Source organism: Idiotropiscis lumnitzeri, chromosome 11 (assembly GCF_059441095.1).
Source record: "Idiotropiscis lumnitzeri isolate Australia: NSW breed Sydney's pygmy pipehorse chromosome 11, RoL_Ilum_1.0, whole genome shotgun sequence".
NCBI lineage: Eukaryota > Metazoa > Chordata > Actinopteri > Syngnathiformes > Syngnathidae > Idiotropiscis > Idiotropiscis lumnitzeri.
In genome coordinates, this window is record NC_142401.1 from 13,381,549 (window position 1) to 13,400,579 (window position 19,031).

General features: G+C 40.2%; 1 protein-coding gene across 4 annotated transcripts; it reads left to right on the top strand.

The window, feature by feature from the left end:
• Positions 1–942: 942 nt before the first annotated feature.
• LOC148327580 (poly(rC)-binding protein 2) lies at positions 943–18,572 on the top strand. Of its 4 annotated transcripts, none has more exons than XM_088308570.1 (13): positions 943–1,151; positions 3,656–3,805; positions 5,559–5,582; positions 5,661–5,693; positions 5,796–5,912; positions 6,617–6,748; positions 6,844–6,972; positions 7,833–7,907; positions 8,145–8,186; positions 10,050–10,149; positions 10,231–10,283; positions 10,356–10,525; positions 12,139–17,614. In XM_088308570.1, the coding sequence occupies exons 2-13, from the start codon at positions 3,737–3,739 to the stop codon at positions 12,542–12,544; spliced, it is 1,350 nt and encodes a 449-aa protein (XP_088164696.1). In that variant the 5' UTR covers positions 943–1,151; positions 3,656–3,736; the 3' UTR covers positions 12,545–17,614. The 4 variants fall into 4 exon arrangements, with proteins under 4 accessions (XP_088164696.1, XP_088164694.1, XP_088164695.1 ...); XM_088308568.1 differs by lacking the exon at positions 12,139–17,614 and adding an exon at positions 17,624–18,572 and having other exon boundaries at positions 950–1,151; positions 10,077–10,149; XM_088308567.1 differs by lacking the exon at positions 12,139–17,614 and adding an exon at positions 17,624–18,572 and having other exon boundaries at positions 951–1,151.
• Positions 18,573–19,031: the final 459 nt, after the last annotated feature.

Consider the following 19,031-nt stretch of genomic DNA (forward strand, 5'->3'; position numbering starts at 1 on the left):
ATTTTTCCACAATCATTTATTAAATATTAGCACGATGGCCTCACAGTGAGAGACAGCATCGGGCGTGGGTTCGATCCCGGCTCCGGCCATCCTGTGTGGAGTTTGCATGTTCTCCCTGTGCATGCGTGGGTTTCCACCGGGTACTCCGGTTTCCTCCCACATTCCAAAAACATGCTTGGCGGGCCGATTGAACACTCTAAATTGCCCTAGGTATCAGTGTGAGCGCGGATGGTTGTTCGTCTCTGTGTACCCTGCTATTGGCTGGCAACCAGTTCAGGGTGTCCCCCGCCTACTGCCCGAAGATAGCTGGGATAGCCTCCGGCCCCCCCCGCGACCCTAGTGAAGAGAAGCTGTACAGAAGATGGATGGATGGATATTTAGGTCTCTCAAATGTGGGTCTAATGTTAATTTTAATGTTAATCTATTTAAACATTTTTGTCTGTATTGTTGTTAGCGTTCATATTGAGCGTGTCTGTGTGTATGTGTGTGTGTATTGGTGTTTAGAGAGGATTTGAGTTGTAATGCATCCATCCATCCATCCAATGTAGCCAATTTCTAGGAATGCACACTGAACGTCTCACAGCAACAACTCAAAATTATTTCATTATATTTTTTTTATCATATAATATTCAGAATATAATTTCTCTACATTGCGCTTCTCAAACATGTGTATTTCCCCCCTATTTGGTCGTTGTTAGGGGTCATCTCAACATACGTAAGTGCAAGAAACCATTAAAAATGGTAGAGGAGCTTTGGCCTAACTTTTATGAATGTACTTTGAACGTCTCACAGTAACAACACAAAATATTTTACCGCAATTAGTATCATCGTATTTATGTTATTTGTGTGTTTTTCATTTCCAAACGCGCGTATAATTTTCTAATATTATACTGTATTTATTAATTTAATTTTCAATAGGGCGGGTCGCAAACAGGATGTGGGTTCCGTTCGGGTGAAAGGCGAAAGGTCGGAGGTTGCCATGTTGTTGTCTTTGTGTAAAGGAGTGGAGCTCGATCTCACATCGCTCTTCCCTCTTCCCCTGAGTCCTCTCTAAACTCTTCCCCCCCTGGGTTTCTACCCTCCCGAACCTCTCCCCTTCTACCCTCAACACCCCAACCCATCCCCCGGTCACCTTCCAGTGTGCGAACCGGGTAAGTTCGATCTCCGAGTTCAGATGTTTTCGTTGCTCGCGTTGTTGTGGTCCGAAGACGCAGAAAGAAATCGCGCTTACTTTAGCTTAACTTAGCATTGTGCTAGTAGGCCTGAGCGGCCACGGTGAGTGCGCCGTTTAAAATTAGCTTTGTTAGCTTAGCAAGCCACCGGAAACGGCAAGCTTCGCGCTTGTTTAAACCCCAAATAACCGTCTAATTTACCCAGATGGTTATGAACACCGTGTAATTTGACGTGCACACAATCTATTATGAAGCAAAACTTCACTACGTTGACTAAAACTCAAGTTTGGAGTTAGCATTGCTCGCTATCGTGCGCATGCTCCATTCATTTCTCCCTCCCAACCACCCCGCTCGACAAAGCTTCAAAACGTAAATCTCTATAAATGCAAGAGCTTTATTCCAAAGTAAACGCCCCAAACCCAATTAGGAGACATTTTAAGTTGATTAGTAATCAGTCCTAAGACTCGGGTTCAATAAAAAAGTGTATATTAATGTATTTTTTGAGGTGGAAAACGCCGAGTTTGCACGTTGCTAATGATGACGAAACGGTTAGCCGGGAAGCGGTCTTGGCCGTTTTTAATCATCTTTTCACGTCTATACTGACCAAACATATTAAGTTGTATTTACATAACCTCGGCTGTGTTGTCTATGTTGTCACTTTAAACTAAAATCGAAAGTATTTGCTCGGTGTACGTGTGCGCCTTTTGCGGTTTCTTTTTATCTTGGCATATGTCCTAACTTTGGAAAGCCTTTAAAGCATTTATTCGATAGCGTTGAAGTGCAATTTAAGGGCTATGAACTGGTACTCTATGTGCTCACTAGTAGGACAACTCTGTGCGCTATTAGAATGACTATGTCTTACTAGTCTTGAATTCTCAACTGTATGGCCTTTCTGGAGACTAACAGGACAACATTGGCATACTAGCGAAACAAAACTGGATTTAGTACTACTAGTGACTAGCCAGACGTAACTGGTTGTAATTTCGACTTCAAAGCCATTGAGAATCCCTTACCAATCATAAGTTTTGATGTGCTAGTGCCTTAACTATATATTGATACCTGTCTTATTTTTCCGGTATTAGGTACTCATGAAGGCTCCTAATACAAACCTTTGATACTTTCGGTATTAAAATCTGAAATGGTTTAAGTCCTCCTTGCCAATAGTTGGCGCTACGCTGCTGTGATTTGACACATTCACGATAATCCTAGCTGTCAGAAAGAAGGAAAGGTATTTTCTCACAATTATCTATCATTGTGTTAATTGAAATGTAATGTATCATAAGTGCCCGTTCTATCGGTACCCATTACTGGTGAGTAGTTGAGTGAATTCTCATACTAGTATTGGGCTGGAAAAAAAGTGGTATCGTACATCCATAATTTTAAGGTTCATGCCGTAGTGTGCTCGTTGTCCTCACTTGTAAGACAATTCAGCATGCAAATCGAACCGCTGTCTTACTAGTTGTGTTTTTTCCACTACAGCCTTCCACCTCTGTATTAATGTTTTATTTACTAGTCGTATGCAGTTGATTACTAGTGCACAGGTTTGCCTCATACTAGTGCATGGAGTAGTAGAAAGATGTTTTTTTTTTTTTGATGAGTACAACCTTCTTTAATCGGGTGCTTACCAGTGGCACAACGGATCAAGCGCCACGGTTCGGGCCGGTCACGGTGGTTCGTGCTGGAAAAAAACAAAATAAAACATGATTAGTCTGGATTCACTACAATGGCAACATAGGAAGTTGAAAACCCTCATGCATCACGTAAGTCACATGTATGGGAGCATTTTAGCAACTTTCATTCATACGTGTCCTCAAATTTATGATACAGGATTTTTTTTTCTGCCTCTTGTCTTCGCACTGTTATTCAAACAAACATGCCAAGGAAGTAGCAAACCTTCTCAACGAACACACCGCCTCCGCAAAGACTAACTTCAAAAATAAATAAAGAATGCAATTGAGTCATTGATGCCAATGCCATAGCCTTAGTAGACCTTTCCTTTGAAGTTGGCCTGTGTCGTAACGGAACAGTTAACTTGACTTCCATTTTTGCAATTTTAATTAACATTACATAGTTGCCATCAACACAACACCATCCCGAAATCATATTCAGCTGCTAATTTAGCACACTAAGAATCAGCTAGTTAATTACGAAGTCATTGAATGAAGTCTCAGACCTTAGTGGCTGGCAGCTAGCTGTTAGCATTAGCAACAAGTGCTCCCCTGGTAGTTCAACCGCAGTTCCTAGGTTTACGTTTTTTGTTCTATTTCGATGGTGTAGACTTAGATTACTTTGCAGCGCACTGTCCGTGTTTAAAGGGAGGGAATATGCCTTAAATTGCACCTTGTGTTCCCTTTCATTATGAAAAAAAATCAAACAAGCTCAATAAAACTTTGTCTTCTTTTTTCTTGCAAAACAGTGTTTTTATGTCAAGCACCTGTCTGTTAGCATTTTCATGTGTACCATATTGCGTTCCCTCCCTCCAGATCATCTCTGTGACCAAAGACCCCCCTCTCACCCCTGCCCCCAAGTTCGACACAGAAGGACTACGCACGGCAGCTGAAGCTATGGACTCTGGTGTGATTGAAGGAGGGCTCAATGTCACCCTTACCATTAGGCTGCTCATGCACGGCAAGGTGAGGTGTCAGCATGCAATGCCGTTTTTTACACCTGAATGACCCCTCTTCCAGTGACTGATGTGATGTGTCATGGTATTGATGTGCGACAGCTGAGTTCCTGCTACACAAGAAACATGTAGTTGTGCTAGCCTGACTGAATGGTCCTTATAGGGCTGCGACTATTACTCGATTAACGCAAATAAATCAATATCTGCTTTGAAGCTTGCCAGAGATAATTTTTCCACATGGCCTAATGTTACTGTAGACACACGCATCACTTTGTGTTTAAGTGTTCGAGAATAGACTTAATGAGCTGATCAGCAAAAAAGTTGATTCTAAAGTTGCAGACCTCAAATGGTGTGTGTAATGGATGGGAAATTAATTGTGTTGCTCATATTTTAATGAGTAGTTAGACCCTTTGCTATGCCACACTCATCTCCATTTTTCAGCCTCTCAACATGTCATTATTTTCGGATTTCTGTAGTCCCGCATTAAAGCAGACTTATCATTTGTGATTAATTGAAATAAGAATAACTAATAACTCATTACGTTTCAAAAAGATAAGTACATGTAATAAGTAATGCTCCTCTCATGTTATATTGAAGTAAGATCCAGCTACCACTGTCACCTGCTCTTTATTTTTGGTTCACGTTTCCACATTTTCTTGCATCAAAATATGTAAGGTCAACTTAACGTCCACTTGTTCTACTCTGGTTGAAATCACTCAGTTTTGATAGGTTAATTTTGTCCCATGCGAATGCTGAGTGGTCTTTTCTGATCCCTGTTGTGACTATTTAAAAAAAAGTGATAGTAAAAGGGACTAGTCCAGCAGCAAGTCTTTTTGAGGATTTTATTTTAGACCGCTGAAGACTCTTGAGTCTTCATAAAGCAAGCATCCATCCACATTTAATTGCATTTTCACTCTTCACTTCATCAAGCCACCATTTACTTGTCAATTGTTTGCCACCACAAATATCCTCCACTCCGTCAACAACTTAGCCCAACTTTCAAGAATTTGATAACACCAATTTGTGCCAACACTGCAGCTCTATTTAGCTTTTGGCTTTGAAATAAAACTGCTTCCTTGTCGTGAATGTTCCTTAACAATGGTGAACATAATACATAATAGCCAAGCTGCTTAATTGTGTGTTGGAGTAACTTAGTTTTGGAACAGTGACAGATAATATTTAAATGTACATAATTTTGTCAAAATCTCATAAATTTCCAAAAGGTTTGCTCACAGACCCATTCAAGAAAGCGGCATCCATTTCAGATTTGATGGGGACTGGCACAAAAAAGTCAAGACAGTTAAAAAGTCAATTTTCCCGTAATATGTGCCCTTTAATGTTGAATAAGTTAACCACTGTTAATATGAAGTTGTCAAAATTAAAACACTTGGACTTCACTTTGGTGACAATGGTGACATTAAGCATTTTCAAGTTGACTGCTTCAGAGAGCCCACACAAATATTGGAACAGCGTCACAATCTTTGAACGTTCCTTTTTGAGGCACACTTGCAAGAAAGGCACGACTCAACTCAACTTTGAAACCAAAGAAAGGGCAAATAGCGTGTGCGGAGCTTGATCGCGTGATGTTCGCTGAAATGCGGTCTTACTTGGTCAAGTGGATGTCGCGCAAAAGGATTCATGCATCTTGAGTATTGTTGTTTTCATGGCAATTTTGAATTTGGGGACATTTGAGTCAGAACTACCGGTATTAACGTTAAAATTTCTCCATGTGATTAAACATGTTAATTGTTTTGTCATTTCAGGAAGTTGGCAGTATCATTGGAAAGGCAAGCCTTCACAGAACACAATTAAATTGAAATGTGTTTTTCCCTTACCTAACCTTACTTGTATGTCCTGCTTTTTAGAAAGGCGAATCTGTGAAGAAGATGAGAGAAGAGGTGATTTTCTTTCATGTCCTCTCCTCCGAATATTCATAACCCAATGCTTTTAGTTGCCAAGTTGTTGTTTTTCACGTCCTGGCTTGTGACTTTTCCACACAGAGCGGGGCACGCATCAACATCTCCGAGGGCAACTGTCCCGAGAGGATCATCACTCTAGCAGGGCCGACCACCGCCATCTTCAAAGCCTTCTCCATGATCATTGATAAACTGGAAGAGGTGTGGCTCCAGCTCAGTGAATCTTTGAAATAAACCTAGTGACTCCCCCTTTTTTTTTTTTTTTTTTTTTTGAGTGCTAAAATTTTCCCATTGAGACAGTAGTAAAAACAAAAAAAACGGACCAATTAAGTGACTGTATTTTGCAAGTGGCAAAAGAGAGTCATAGTTGAAGATTTCAACTATTAGTTTAAAGGAGCAAAAGTTAAACAAATACAAAAGGAAGTCACTCATGAGCTTCAGGGTCTCACGACGCAGACTACCAGAGAACATGGTACCAGCTCCTCACTAGGCCACGCCCCTCGAAGACACATACAACTTACGAATACTACAGTCACTGCAGGAATTACATTGAATGATACAAGTCATGCTACCGCTGAATGCTGAGAATACTTAGAAATAATACTGAGGCATGAATGGCAACAGGTGGATTCACAGGTTGATTGGAGCTTTCTAGCGGGAGGGCATTTAATTGTTCTGTCATTGTGTCTCACTGGCAAAGATAGTTTAACCAAATTGCTGTAGACTCAGCAAATATTTGCAAATAATTGATGCCCATTGAAAATGCATTGCAAGGTAAAATCCTTTTGTAGTAAATAAATTTTTAGACCACGTGAATTTCAATAGTTTTCCGCGGTCCCCCCAATGAACTATTACGACAATTGTTTGGAAATCACTGCCGTAAATGGTCCAAACTGTGACCCCAGGACATCAGCAGCTCGATGACAAACAGCACAGCCACCAGCAAGCCACCAGTGACTCTCCGCATCGTGGTGCCTGCCAGCCAGTGCGGCTCCCTCATTGGCAAAGGTGGCTGCAAGATTAAAGAAATCCGAGAGGTGTGCATTCTTTTTTAGAAGCCAAACAAAAGCAGGTGTCATCGTTGTCGTCTTTGTCCTCCCTCTCATTCTGCTTTCCTTTTCTGTGCTGTCAGTCAACCAGTGCTCAGGTCCAAGTGGCAGGCGACATGCTGCCCAACTCCACGGAGCGGGCCATCAGCATAGCCGGCACGCCCCAGTCTATCATCGAGTGTGTCAAGCAGATCTGTGTGGTCATGCTGGAGGTAAGGAAGAACCCACACAAGAGAAGATTTTAATTTTATTTGCGCTCAAAAAACAACAAAAAAAAACCATGTAGATGACAAGGGTTGGTGTTCATTAGAGTGGTGGGCTTTTTATTTTATTTTTTTTTTTTGCTTTGTAGGTTTATCTAATATCTAATATTGTTTTCCAATTCTTTTTTGCTCATATGAGATTTATTTATACAAATGCAGCAGAAATTGCAATTTATAACTGGGTATAAAATAGGCCTTTAATTTTACAAGCATTTTATGTAAACATGTTAAGTAACTTTAATTTGTAATTCCGGTAATTGAACAAATGATTTAGGAACAATGCTAATTGTGGGCGAGGCCTAGTTCAAACAAATGAACATTTACGTTGTATTTTACTTTAGTGGGAACAGTTTATAAAAGTAGGGTGTTTATTTTACAAGAGGCCTTTATTTGCAGTCGCCCCTAACTAGTAGACATGTAAAGTAAATAGTTTCTATTTATTTTTTTGTATTACGGAAGGTATGCAAAAAAAAAAAATTCATGCCTTTTTTTCCTTGCCATTACCATTTCCTCACATAGCCGTTCACTCATCATCAAGGATGAGAGTGGGGGTGTGTGTTTTTATTTCAAATAATTATATATTTGTATGAACTGAGTGGAACGAAGAGAGACATCTGTTGTGGTCAGACGTTAGTTTGTTTCAAGTGGAAACACCCGTTATTGAATTGACATGCAGCAGGCCGCTATTTGAGGAAAGGATGTAAATAGCAGCATGAGGTGTCATTGCAACGTGATTTTTGTTTTTTTGTAGCATTTATTTGTCAGCTGAGGTTGTGCTCATGCATCTGTCTTGGTTGTCCCCTGTACAGTCTCCCCCGAAAGGCGTCACGATTCCCTACAGACCCAAACCGTCAGGATCCCCCGTCATCTTTGCAGGTGGACAGGTACGTCACACTCGTTTGCTAGATTTGAGACGTGGTGTGTTGATGTTTTTGTACAATTATTAGAACTGTGCTACTTCTTCCTCTGGCTTTTCTCTATTTCGCTTTCATGTCCCTAAAGATGTCCCCTTTGCCATAAGTGTGGAGACTTTGGACAAGACTTTTTCTTGCTGATCTTTTTATTGGCTTTGTCAGCGTCCGATGCAAGGCCTGTGAAAGTTGTGTTCTCATTTGTTTCAGGCGTATGCCGTACAAGGACAGCATGCCATTCCACAGCCAGATGTAAGTGAAGTTTCCACCTGTGCGAGAATGACCCCCGCCACCCAACCCTGAACTGCGCTGAGACCACCCGTTCGTTCCCTCCTCATATCACCTTCCCCAAACGTGATGCCACCGCCCCCTATTGCGCTTGTTAGATGGAAACAGGAATATCAGTTTTTCGATGTCGACGTTGTTCATGTTCATTCGGTTCCTCTAATGGTTCCCGGTTTCTTGTAGTCAAGCTTAGTGACAGCTTGGCAAGCAGAGGAATTGTGCCTGAAAAAAAATTGACAAACAGTATATACATCTGGATTCTAAGGATCTCTTTTTCAAGTTTTTGGCTCAAGGTTAGAGCACAAATAATAATCTGCCCTTAGCATGGTTTTAGTATTTGTACTAAACTTATACTTTAGGCTAATAAGCCCATCTGCCAATTTTCTATGAATCTTTATATCTTCAGTCTCTTTCATTGAGATGTTTAAAGATCATGTTCTTAGCGCAAAGTGGCACGATCCCAAAAATGTCATCAACTCTAAAGGTCGTTTGAGGGAAGCTTGACAGATTTATTGCTCTCACTCTATATTGTTGTTCGTGCTGGCATTATATTTTTTTGAATGGGATTTTGCTTTGTACTTAGTTAAATACCCTTGCATGTGAGAAAGGTGAGCCTCTGTTGCCAATGCGCTTTTCAGTCGTTAATCGAATGGCAAGAGAAGAGTAAAACTGTCGGCAACATCTTAAGATGACGTACTCTCGCCCATGTCATGCCACCCCACCAGCCCCAACCTCTTAATGTCGCATGTACACCAACAAAAACGAAGCACAGTCACCTCATCAGGAGAGATTTTGGAATCTATATCTTTCTCAAGGCCACTTCAACATGATCAGGTGGGCTAGGGATCAAACCCCCAACCTCTGTTGGGAGATAATCACTGTACCACTGAGCCCAAATACGTTAAGTCCAAATATGACCAAAGATGCCTGCAGTGGTTAAAGCCATTAAAAAAAATTGTCATCTCATTATGTTCCAGGTTTTCACCCGCCATGTTCCGGGGGCAGTGTCATTCATAAACCACAACCGCAGCCTGCAAAAATGTCCGATTTTACAAACAGAGACCTTTGCCGGACAGATAGTGATGTGCAATAGAATCACTTATTTGAGTGCGACACCTTTGCTTTCCTAAATGTGGTAGTCGTGGTTCATTTACAGAGGTAGTTTTGTCTGTCTAAAATGGTCCAGTCCAGCGTTTGTTTGTTTGTCCAGACTCTCCACGGGTCCATCAGTGACCATCTGCTGCTCTGCTGCTTGCTCTATCCGTTGCTCCTTTAAATAATCCCTTGACTTCATTTTCTTTTGCCTACCTGCCTCAAGTATCCTTCCCCTTTTAATCATCTTTTGAAACTTGTCTTTAAATGCTACTATGATAGAATGTTGTTTGCTGGTACATCCGCATACAACTATGAAAACTATAGAATTTTCAGGATTTACACAGCTGTTCCAAGTGCTAAACTAGCAGTGATTGTCGATTTCAGTGATGCTGTATGACAGTGTTGACAGTGACGACACTCGTGAAAATGCAGCTGTAGTTTTTTCTATTTATACTGCAATGATAAGTATCCCAGTTGTGAGACTAAAAATCATATGTCACTCGAACCCTGCAGTGAAAGTCCCAGCTTTAGATGGTCATGCTGGGTTTTGATTGGCTCTGTTAGAAAGATTAGTTCACGTTTTTTTTTTGTACTCTCTTGAAATTTACATCCTTCCCTTCAGATGTTATTTGTACGTTTTGGACTGACTTGGATTTGTCGTTTTTGTTTCCTTCCCCTTTTCACTCCTTGTTTTCCCTCCAATCTTCCTCCTCCTCCTCTCTTCCCCTCTCACAGTCTTCCTCTGCTGCTATCTCTCCACAGCTCACCAAGCTTCACCAGCTGGCTATGCAGCAGAGCCCCTTTCCCATTGCACACAGCAACCAGGGATTCACCGGTATGTGCCGTAAAATGGACACGCAGATATCGACATGCGTCAGTTGTTTGTGTTGTTAAAATATGGTTGTGTTTTTGTTAGGAATCGACGCTTCCGCTCAGACCAGTTCTAATGAGATGAAAATTCCAAACGAGGTAAGCTCTCTTCCATAAATTTTAGGGGGTGCGTTGAAGTACTTCTCGCTTAAAGCGCTTCCTCCTCTTCAGCTCATTGGCTGTATCATCGGGCGCCAGGGCGCTAAGATCAACGAGATCAGACAAATGTCGGGCGCCCAGATCAAGATCGCGAACCCGGTGGATGGCTCCACCGACCGACAGGTGACCATCACGGGCTCGCCTGCCAGCATCAGCTTGGCCGAGTACCTCATCAACGCCAGGTCAGTACGCATGCCCACTTGCCAGTCAATTGAGGTGTTGGCACATTTCCACCAAGCAGTAAAATTCAATTGGATATGGATTCAAATTTCAGTTTTGGAGAAAGCTACTCACTGTTTTGCGCCACGAATAAAGATAAAGATAAAGATAAAGATGTCCTTTATTAGTCCCACAATGGGGAAATTTGAAGTGTTACAGCAGCAAAGATATAGATCACACAGAGTCGGCGGCGTAATGTAGCCGTTAATGTGTAACATTAGCAGCAGACATTCATAAAAAGCATGCAAATATACACAGTATAAACGTATCTAAGTGTCAGGAAACACTCCTAATGCCTGTCCATTATACAGAGGGGGAAACACTGTAATGATAAAAACTACTGAATGATTGAAAATACTGCAATGATAAAGATATTACACTGATAAAAGTACTGTAATGGTGAGAGTACTGAAATGACAGGAAAGTACTGCAATGATAGAAAATACTGCAATGATAAAAGTACTGTAATGGTAAAAGTACTGCAATGATAAAATATACTGCAATGATAAAAGTACTATAATGGTAGAAGTACTGCAACGATGGAAAAATACTGCAATGATGAAGTATTGTAATAGTAAAAGTACCGCAATGATAGGAAATACCGTAATTATAAAAGTACTGCAATGATAAAAGTACTGTAATATGCCGACAAACACAGCACCCAAATGCCTTGTTCCTTATCTCTGGTGACTTCAATCATGCGTCTCCTTCCTCCTCTCTGCCTTCATTCACCTCTCTGGCGAATATAGGTAATATGCGAATAATGGACATTTGGCCTAAAAAGGTTTATCATTGCCTATAAATGACGCAAGCTGGTGAAGAAGCGGTAGACAACGCTAAAGAAATAGAACCGTAATACCCATGCAACACATGCATGTGCAAGACTTGCTCACCTCAGCTAACAACCAGCTAGTCTCATTTGCTGACTCGCTCAGTCACTCATCAGGCCACGGCCCGCCTTTTAAAGCCGCACTCATTCATTGCGAAAGATACTACAATCAAGAAAATAACACACTTCGCATTCAATTTCATAATGCAAAATACATCTTCAATCAACGGTGTAATCTGGAGACTCTTCAAATCTACAGATAATCATTAGATGCTGCCCTACTCTAGTATTGTAGCATCATTTGATCGGTCGGTGGCGGATACACAAGCTTTGGCAAAGTGCCTGTACCGCTTGGTGGAAACGCGAGATGCTATTATTATTAACTCGTATGCAGTTTGCTCTTCTCTGCTGTCCAATGAAAAAATGTGAATATATTTAAGATGTGTGTATATATATATATATATATACTGAATTTTATAGTTATATTACTACAAAATGCATAAAGTTTTGCATTGAACATGCATTTCATTGGACACGGAATATACTAGCATGCACCAGAGCGTGCCGAGCTGTTTGTTGGCCAGCGTCATTGGTTTTGATCAACATGACACGCTCACGTTTTATAGCCCCCTTTTGAAACAAAAAAAGCCACCTCTTCCTCCGCCATTTGCCCACCGACCAGCCTGCCCTGTGACCCATCCCGACTGTGTTGTCCCTCTTTCTCTTTCCTTGTCTCTTTTTCTACAGTGTAGAGTCCTCTAAACCTCCTCCTCCTCCCTCCTCCTCCTCCTCTTCTTCCTCCTCCTTGAACCCCGAACCGAGCAGCCCGTGCCCTTCCTCCACCTCCACTACTACTACTACTACTACCACTACCACTGCTACTACTACTAGCACCTCCTCTGCTTCCTCCTCCTGTGTGGTGCCCCCCTCAGCCTCCATCCCTCTGTCCTTGTTACCTCCTGGGCCTCCTCCTTCTTCCTCCTCCACATCCTCCTCCTCCGACCCCTCTCCTGCCTGTGTGTCCAGTCTCCTCACACTCAAGCCCCTGCCTCTGCTGGCCCTCCATGTTGTCAGCGGGGCCGCAAACCCCGAGCCCAAAATGGCCCCCGAGCTAGGCTCCAAGTCCAAGCGGCGACGGCTCTCCCCTTACTAACACATCCACTTATCTACACTTGCTTTGACCACGTGTACTAAACACACATGCACACACAACACAATTAACATACACATGCACCACCAAACGTTGTAAGATTTCTGGTAAGTTTACAGTAAATTTCCAAGGGAAAATATGATAGAGTTGAAATGAACTGGAAATTGAGTGTAATTTAATGAAGGTATCATTCAAGCGTATCGCTGACACCGGACAGAATCTGCGTGCTTCTTTTTCAAGAGACCCCAAAAAACAGTGCGTTTGTTCAACCATTAACATTGCATCACCAAGAGAGAAAGCCATATTCAAATTGCTAAATAGTGGACTGACCAGTGGGATAGAAAACATTACATTTACCAAATTGTGTGGTATAGTAGGTTTCAACCCGATGCCAGTGATTTTCAATGTAATCGTGATTTCTTCGACTGGCTGCCTGCCTCTGTTTGAAGTGTGCAAGTGTCATGTGACGGCACATGAGGCAGAAGTCTTTCACATAACTCAACATAAATAAATTGTGCAAGCATTAAAATTTGAAAATAAAAGCTGAGAGAGGAATGTTGCTCAAAGTAATGCAGTAAAAGTACAGTTTCTTAAGAAATTAAGTAATACAATTAAATTGTGATGGATTAGTTATAATGTATTAAACAACTCTGACCAGTAAAAATAATTGAAAATAAAAATAAATAAATTAATTCAGGATTATTCTCGTCTATATTTTCCTCAACTATATTTAAAGGGGAAGTCGAGTCAAAAATGTTCTTTACAAAAATATGTTCTATGTACCCCCACTAGTCTAAAGACAGCGTTGTTATTAATATTGAATTTATAACATTAACTAAGCAGCAAAATCCACCCGCTTTTATTCATCTCCAATGACAGCCATTTTGCCACTTTACATCACTGTTGTGAACTTACCCAGAAAAGAGATGAGCTGTGATTGGTTGTTTCCTGCGCCCTAATCAGAATGCAGTGTTTAGCCCAGTGACTGCAAAGAATATCTTTATTGTAAAGAAAATGTTTGACTTGACTTCTCCTTTAAGTAGTCTATTAATGAGCTAAACTTCAATGTAGTTAATTCCTGGTTTTCTGTGAATTCCCATGGAAAGTTTGAAACTTGAAAAAAATGTTACCAGAATTTTGCAAGCCTACACGCATGCTAGCACACACATACACCCCCCCCCCCCACACACACGCACACCCACACACAGTTTGCTGCCATATTTACTCTATTGCCTGTCAAGTGTGATTATTATTCAAACAAAGTGACTTTTGCATGCAGAACGGATGCGTTGGCGGAAGGCTTTTTTTCCCCACCTCTTTTGTGTGTGCTCAGGTAGCGGCTCTTTCTCCTAAAATGATGTCATGCTTGCGCTAGTTTGATTTATTTAGGCATCACCACGGTGACATCGAGTGCTTTTTGTTCGTGTACATAAAGGAGCTTTAGTCCGCGCTCAGGTAAACACACCATGAATTCAAGTTGAGCTTCGATATGCGTTTTTATTTTGGGGGGGGGGGGTGGTTACTGGATGTTTTTATGAACCTGATTTAATTAAAATTAAAGTCTGTGTTCCTCACCATTAATCCACTGGCCGCTGTTGGCAACTTTGTCTATTTAAGGCTCTATGCACCTAATACATTGTGTAGTTACTATAGATATGTGCGTGCGTGTGTGTGCGTGTGTATAAATGATTGATTGACAGCATGTTTTGGTAATGTCTGGAACTTCCTGAGTGGAACCTAATTCACCTCCAAATTGCTGTCATTTTGAAATTTAATTTCCCGTCGGAAATGATGCCAAGGTGAATACATCTACGTCATACTCTCCCTTTGAAGATGCCTGTCAAACATTTCTCATCAGAAATTGATAAGTGAATTGAAATGATTCCTGCTCCAGCTGTTATCATAAAATGACACCTTTTTAACGATCAGACGAGTTTAATTGAGCCACCAAGAACTAGAGTGGGCCAACTCAATTTTTGTCATTTTGCTGGAGAATTATTTAGTCATTTATTAGTTCTAGTTTTATTCCTGCATTAAAAGCTGGGGGATTTTATATTGTGGTGTTTTATATGGCGAATACTGCTTTCTGGCTACTTGAGTAATATTTTTTTCCCAGGACGTAAGTTCATTCCAAACAGCTGTCAATATTTAAGCAGTGAATGGTAAATATTAGCTGAGCCAAACATTGAGATGCACCACCCCCCCAAGTTAAGCACTACAGTGGATCCCCTTTTCATTGCGGACCTAATTCCGACACCATTCCTGCAATGAGTGAACTCCGCTATCTAGGAATACACAATTGAAATAGGTTTGATTTTTATAACCTACAAACGCAGTTAAGCATCAATAGCTCGTTGGGCGAGTGTGAGCCAGAACAATAGATGAGACAAAAATATTGTACAAATAGTGTAACAGTGTCCCTCTGTTTACAAGAAATAAATCATGCTTTTGTCAAACGGACACTTAACCTTTCCCACAGTACTCATCATTAATAATTTCCAAAAAAACTGGACTGCACTGAAATATTTCTTGTTTTGTTGTTCTTTGAAAAGGTAATTTCCAAGGTCTGGAACTAAAGTGTCGTCATCTTACAGCCAATAGTAAAGTTATACACAGTGTAAAATGAGACTTAGACAAAAGTAGTTGTCATCCGTAGCAAAAAGGAACAACAAAATGGCAGAACCGTGAACCAGGAACCTTCCATCTTGGGAGTTTACTGTATTTACTTTCAAAGTCTTCTGTTGATGTCCAGAGCTCACTTTCTGAGCTTTTGTTTGGAGGACTGAAAGTGTTAAAATATAATAAAATAAATGCACTATGAAATGTTTAATTAAAATTGTCATTACTTTATTAAATTTAATTTGTTAAATATGGAATCTTATAAATAATGGTAATTGATTATTGATTTTTTACAATCTATATAATTTCTCTATTTAATTAATTATGCATTCAGATCATTATTCCTGTATTTAATTAACTAGTTCATGGTCCCGCCTTGCAGTATTTCATGAAATTATTTTATCGGTCAAACCCGCCCATCAAAGTTAGTGGGCGGGGCTAAAAGCTGACGAACTCAAATCTTGTCTAAGCTGTTGCTTTTGCCTGAAATGGTTGCAAACATGGCGGCTACAGCGATGAGCGGTCGAGGCTTGTATTTAGTGGTTTTGCGGGAGTTTCAAACCAATGCTGAGCGTCACTCAGTATATCGGAGTATTTTCACCAGACACTCTGCATCAATCCATCATTCTGGAATTGATTTGCCTTGACCTGATGAGCAGCCCTACCAATCAGATGTTGGGACCTGCCCACCAAATTTTGGTGGGCGAGTTTGACAGGTTAGAATTAATTCATGAAACACTGCAACACAGGACCATGAAATAATTAAACACAGAAATAACAAATTTTATACAAAAATAAATATTCTTTTTACATAACATTGTAAATGTAATTAATGGCACAATCATTTAATTAATAATTAATAAATAAAACATTGAATTAATGACAATTATTTAATGGTGCATTTATTTACATGATTTATTTAATTCCAATGACAATTTTAATTAAACATTTCTTGGTGTGTTTATTTAATTTTGGCACTTTCAGTCCTCCATACTTTTGTGCTCTTGGACTCAGTGTTGCACTAATATGCTTTTCCTCTACTCATTTCTGCACTGAAAAATGACAAATGTTGTTAGCCCGCTCTGGTTCTCAGCAGCTCAAAAGTTCTTAAACCAATGTAAAAGCCCACGTTAATAAACTAAAAAAGTAAAACTACTTCACCTGCGAAGATTCCAAACAAATGCGTTTTCCCGTAAGAAATAATTCATCTGTTTTCCAGGATTTAGCATGAATGTTTTTAAATATTGTTGTAAATAAAATGTAAAAAGGAAGTAAGCCACTGTCTATTGAAACTACAATAAAGTAAAACTGCTTACCTTTTGAAGATGCCTGCTGCATAATAGAGAATGAACAGTATCATGTTACTGTGTATTTACCAGTACTGGACAGGATTGCGCATTGGCCACAAGAGGGCAGTATACAGAAAGATATACCTCTCATAGATTTCGTGATTGTTGAAAGGGTAAAGCTGGTGACTAAACGCAGTTTTCACACCCACTCTTGGCAGGTACACACAGTCAATAAAATGTCAGTTTTTTGCACCCCATCTCAAAAATTGAGTTAAAAGGGACGGTTTATTTCATTTATTTTTCTTAATATACCATATCACCTTTATGTAATTGTCAACTGTTTTTGATTGTCTGTAATTAAGCAAATCACCAGGTGGCTTTCCAGCCAACTATTTTTATTAGAATTCTCAAAATTGCAAAAATGAACCAAAATTCCAAAAATGGAAATGCTAGAAATTTGGAGAGAAAAAGTTCACATTTGAAGGGAAAATGTGGATTTGGCTGTGAAAACTGATAGTAAAACAAGGCACATGCGGAAATGTTTCAAAATGCGGCTGAGCCAGTACTTCCCTCCCAGAAGCCTTTTACGTGCCCGTGTTCTCATACAGAAGGACGACAACGCGGCGTAGTTGCACTGGTTTGCTCCAGTAAAGTTGTGCTCGCAGATGAGTGTTAATAAATGGGTCACTGTTACTTCTGACGTCACATTACCTGCCTCCGACGTCACACAGAAGAAGCTTGAACTTAATGTGACAGTAACCGGATACAACATTTGTCTTTGAGGCGGCTTTCACCAATACCGCGTACAAGTGACGTGAACCCCCCCACCCCTCTAAAACTGGGTTAATAATTGTCGGTCTGATAGTTATTGTCCCTCCTTAAGTATTAGATCCTATTGCCTTTACTCGTGTCGTCTTTCGCAAACATTTTTCGCCACACATGCACCACTTCATCCCAACAGTCAGATGCACCCGTTCGCGACATGACACCAATGCATAACGATTATCCGATACAACTTCATTTCACATTATGTCCACCGGCGGGTGAATCCTCACTCCTAAATGTTCACGACTGGAACTTGTAGTAAAAAAATTAAAAAATCCTGGCGGGATGAAAATAGTGTTGGTCTCCAACCATGCATTGTGAGTGTGTTTGTGTATTTGTCCCGCTCCAGGCTTTCCTCTGAGGCCACCGGACTGGCAGCCAACTGATGAGACTCCCAGTCTGCACTACATCTCACCACCACCAACAACAACAACATCAAGGAAAAGCTATATTACACCTATATAACACCTCTTTCTTCCTTTGTTAGCGTCACTTCATCCACAGCCTCCGTGATTATTTATTTTTTTGTTTTAGTCCTCCCCTGAACTAGGATTTTAATACCCCATTTTTGGAGATGGGGTTTTAAATCAGTTGAGATTTTTTTCCTTTTTTTTTTTTTTAAATACATATTTTGTCTTGATCCCTTTTTTCCAGCTTCCATGTTTCAGTGCAGCTGCAGAGAAAAAAAATTAGATTTAGTTGTGTACAGCGTAGGTTTCTTTGGAAAAAAAAAAAGATAAAGCATAAAAAAGAAGACTAGAGTCACTCTTTTATTCCCCTAAAAATATATTTTGTTACACATCAGAGAATAGCTGCACGCACACACTCGGTCTTTTGATGCGTCGTAGGCACGTTCCCTTTTGTCATCATTCCCCTCCTTGGGATCATGTTTTATTTTTGCTGGGTTGGGAGGTCTTTTTGTCAGGGGTTTTTTTTTTTCTTTTTGAGGGGTAAAGCTTTTTGTTGTAAAAACTACTATATAGTTATGAAAAAAGACAAAAAGTTGGAATATTTGTTTTAAATGGAAGAAGTATTTTTTTTAACTACCAAAGGATGGGAGGGAGTGAAGGGACACTCAACACGTGTATGAGGCTATTACGAAGAAAACAAAATGAAGGCAAAGAAGGGGTTGTGAGCTAACACTAGTTTCCTGCTCTTTGCTTTGCTCAGTTAATGATTTTTATGATTATTATTTGCAGGAAAAAGGACATTTGTGCACGTTTTTCTTTTTCTGAGACTGTAGATCTTGGGTGCCACAAATTTGTTGAAAAATAAAAATGTGAAATGCTCTAAACACACATGCACTCGGCTTGTTGTCCTTAATATTATATTTTGATAGGTTGTGTCTTTGTTGGAAAGTACAATAATGCCTTATTTAAAAAAATAAATAAAAACGGCAAGCAAATGGCCTAAACCTGGTCATCCCATCTTGCAGTACTACCCAGTGATGTAGTGGACAAGTGTTTCCCAACCGTAATATTTCAAGGCACATATTTCACGTCAGTAAAGGTTTCACAGCACACTACTTGGCAAAACGATTGACAAAAATTGGATACACATGCTGTCATTTAGTGGAAAATCATTTAATTGTTCTGTTGTTCCCATACGTGGTTGACATTGCTCCAAAAATAATTTCGCTCTAGAAGAAAATGTTTTCATCCGAATAAATTGTGCATCTGAGTATCTCGCTTGCACTGGTTGGGAAACACTGCACAAGAGGGCACTAGTGTAGCCTTTTCACTTTTTTTGTGGGAGAT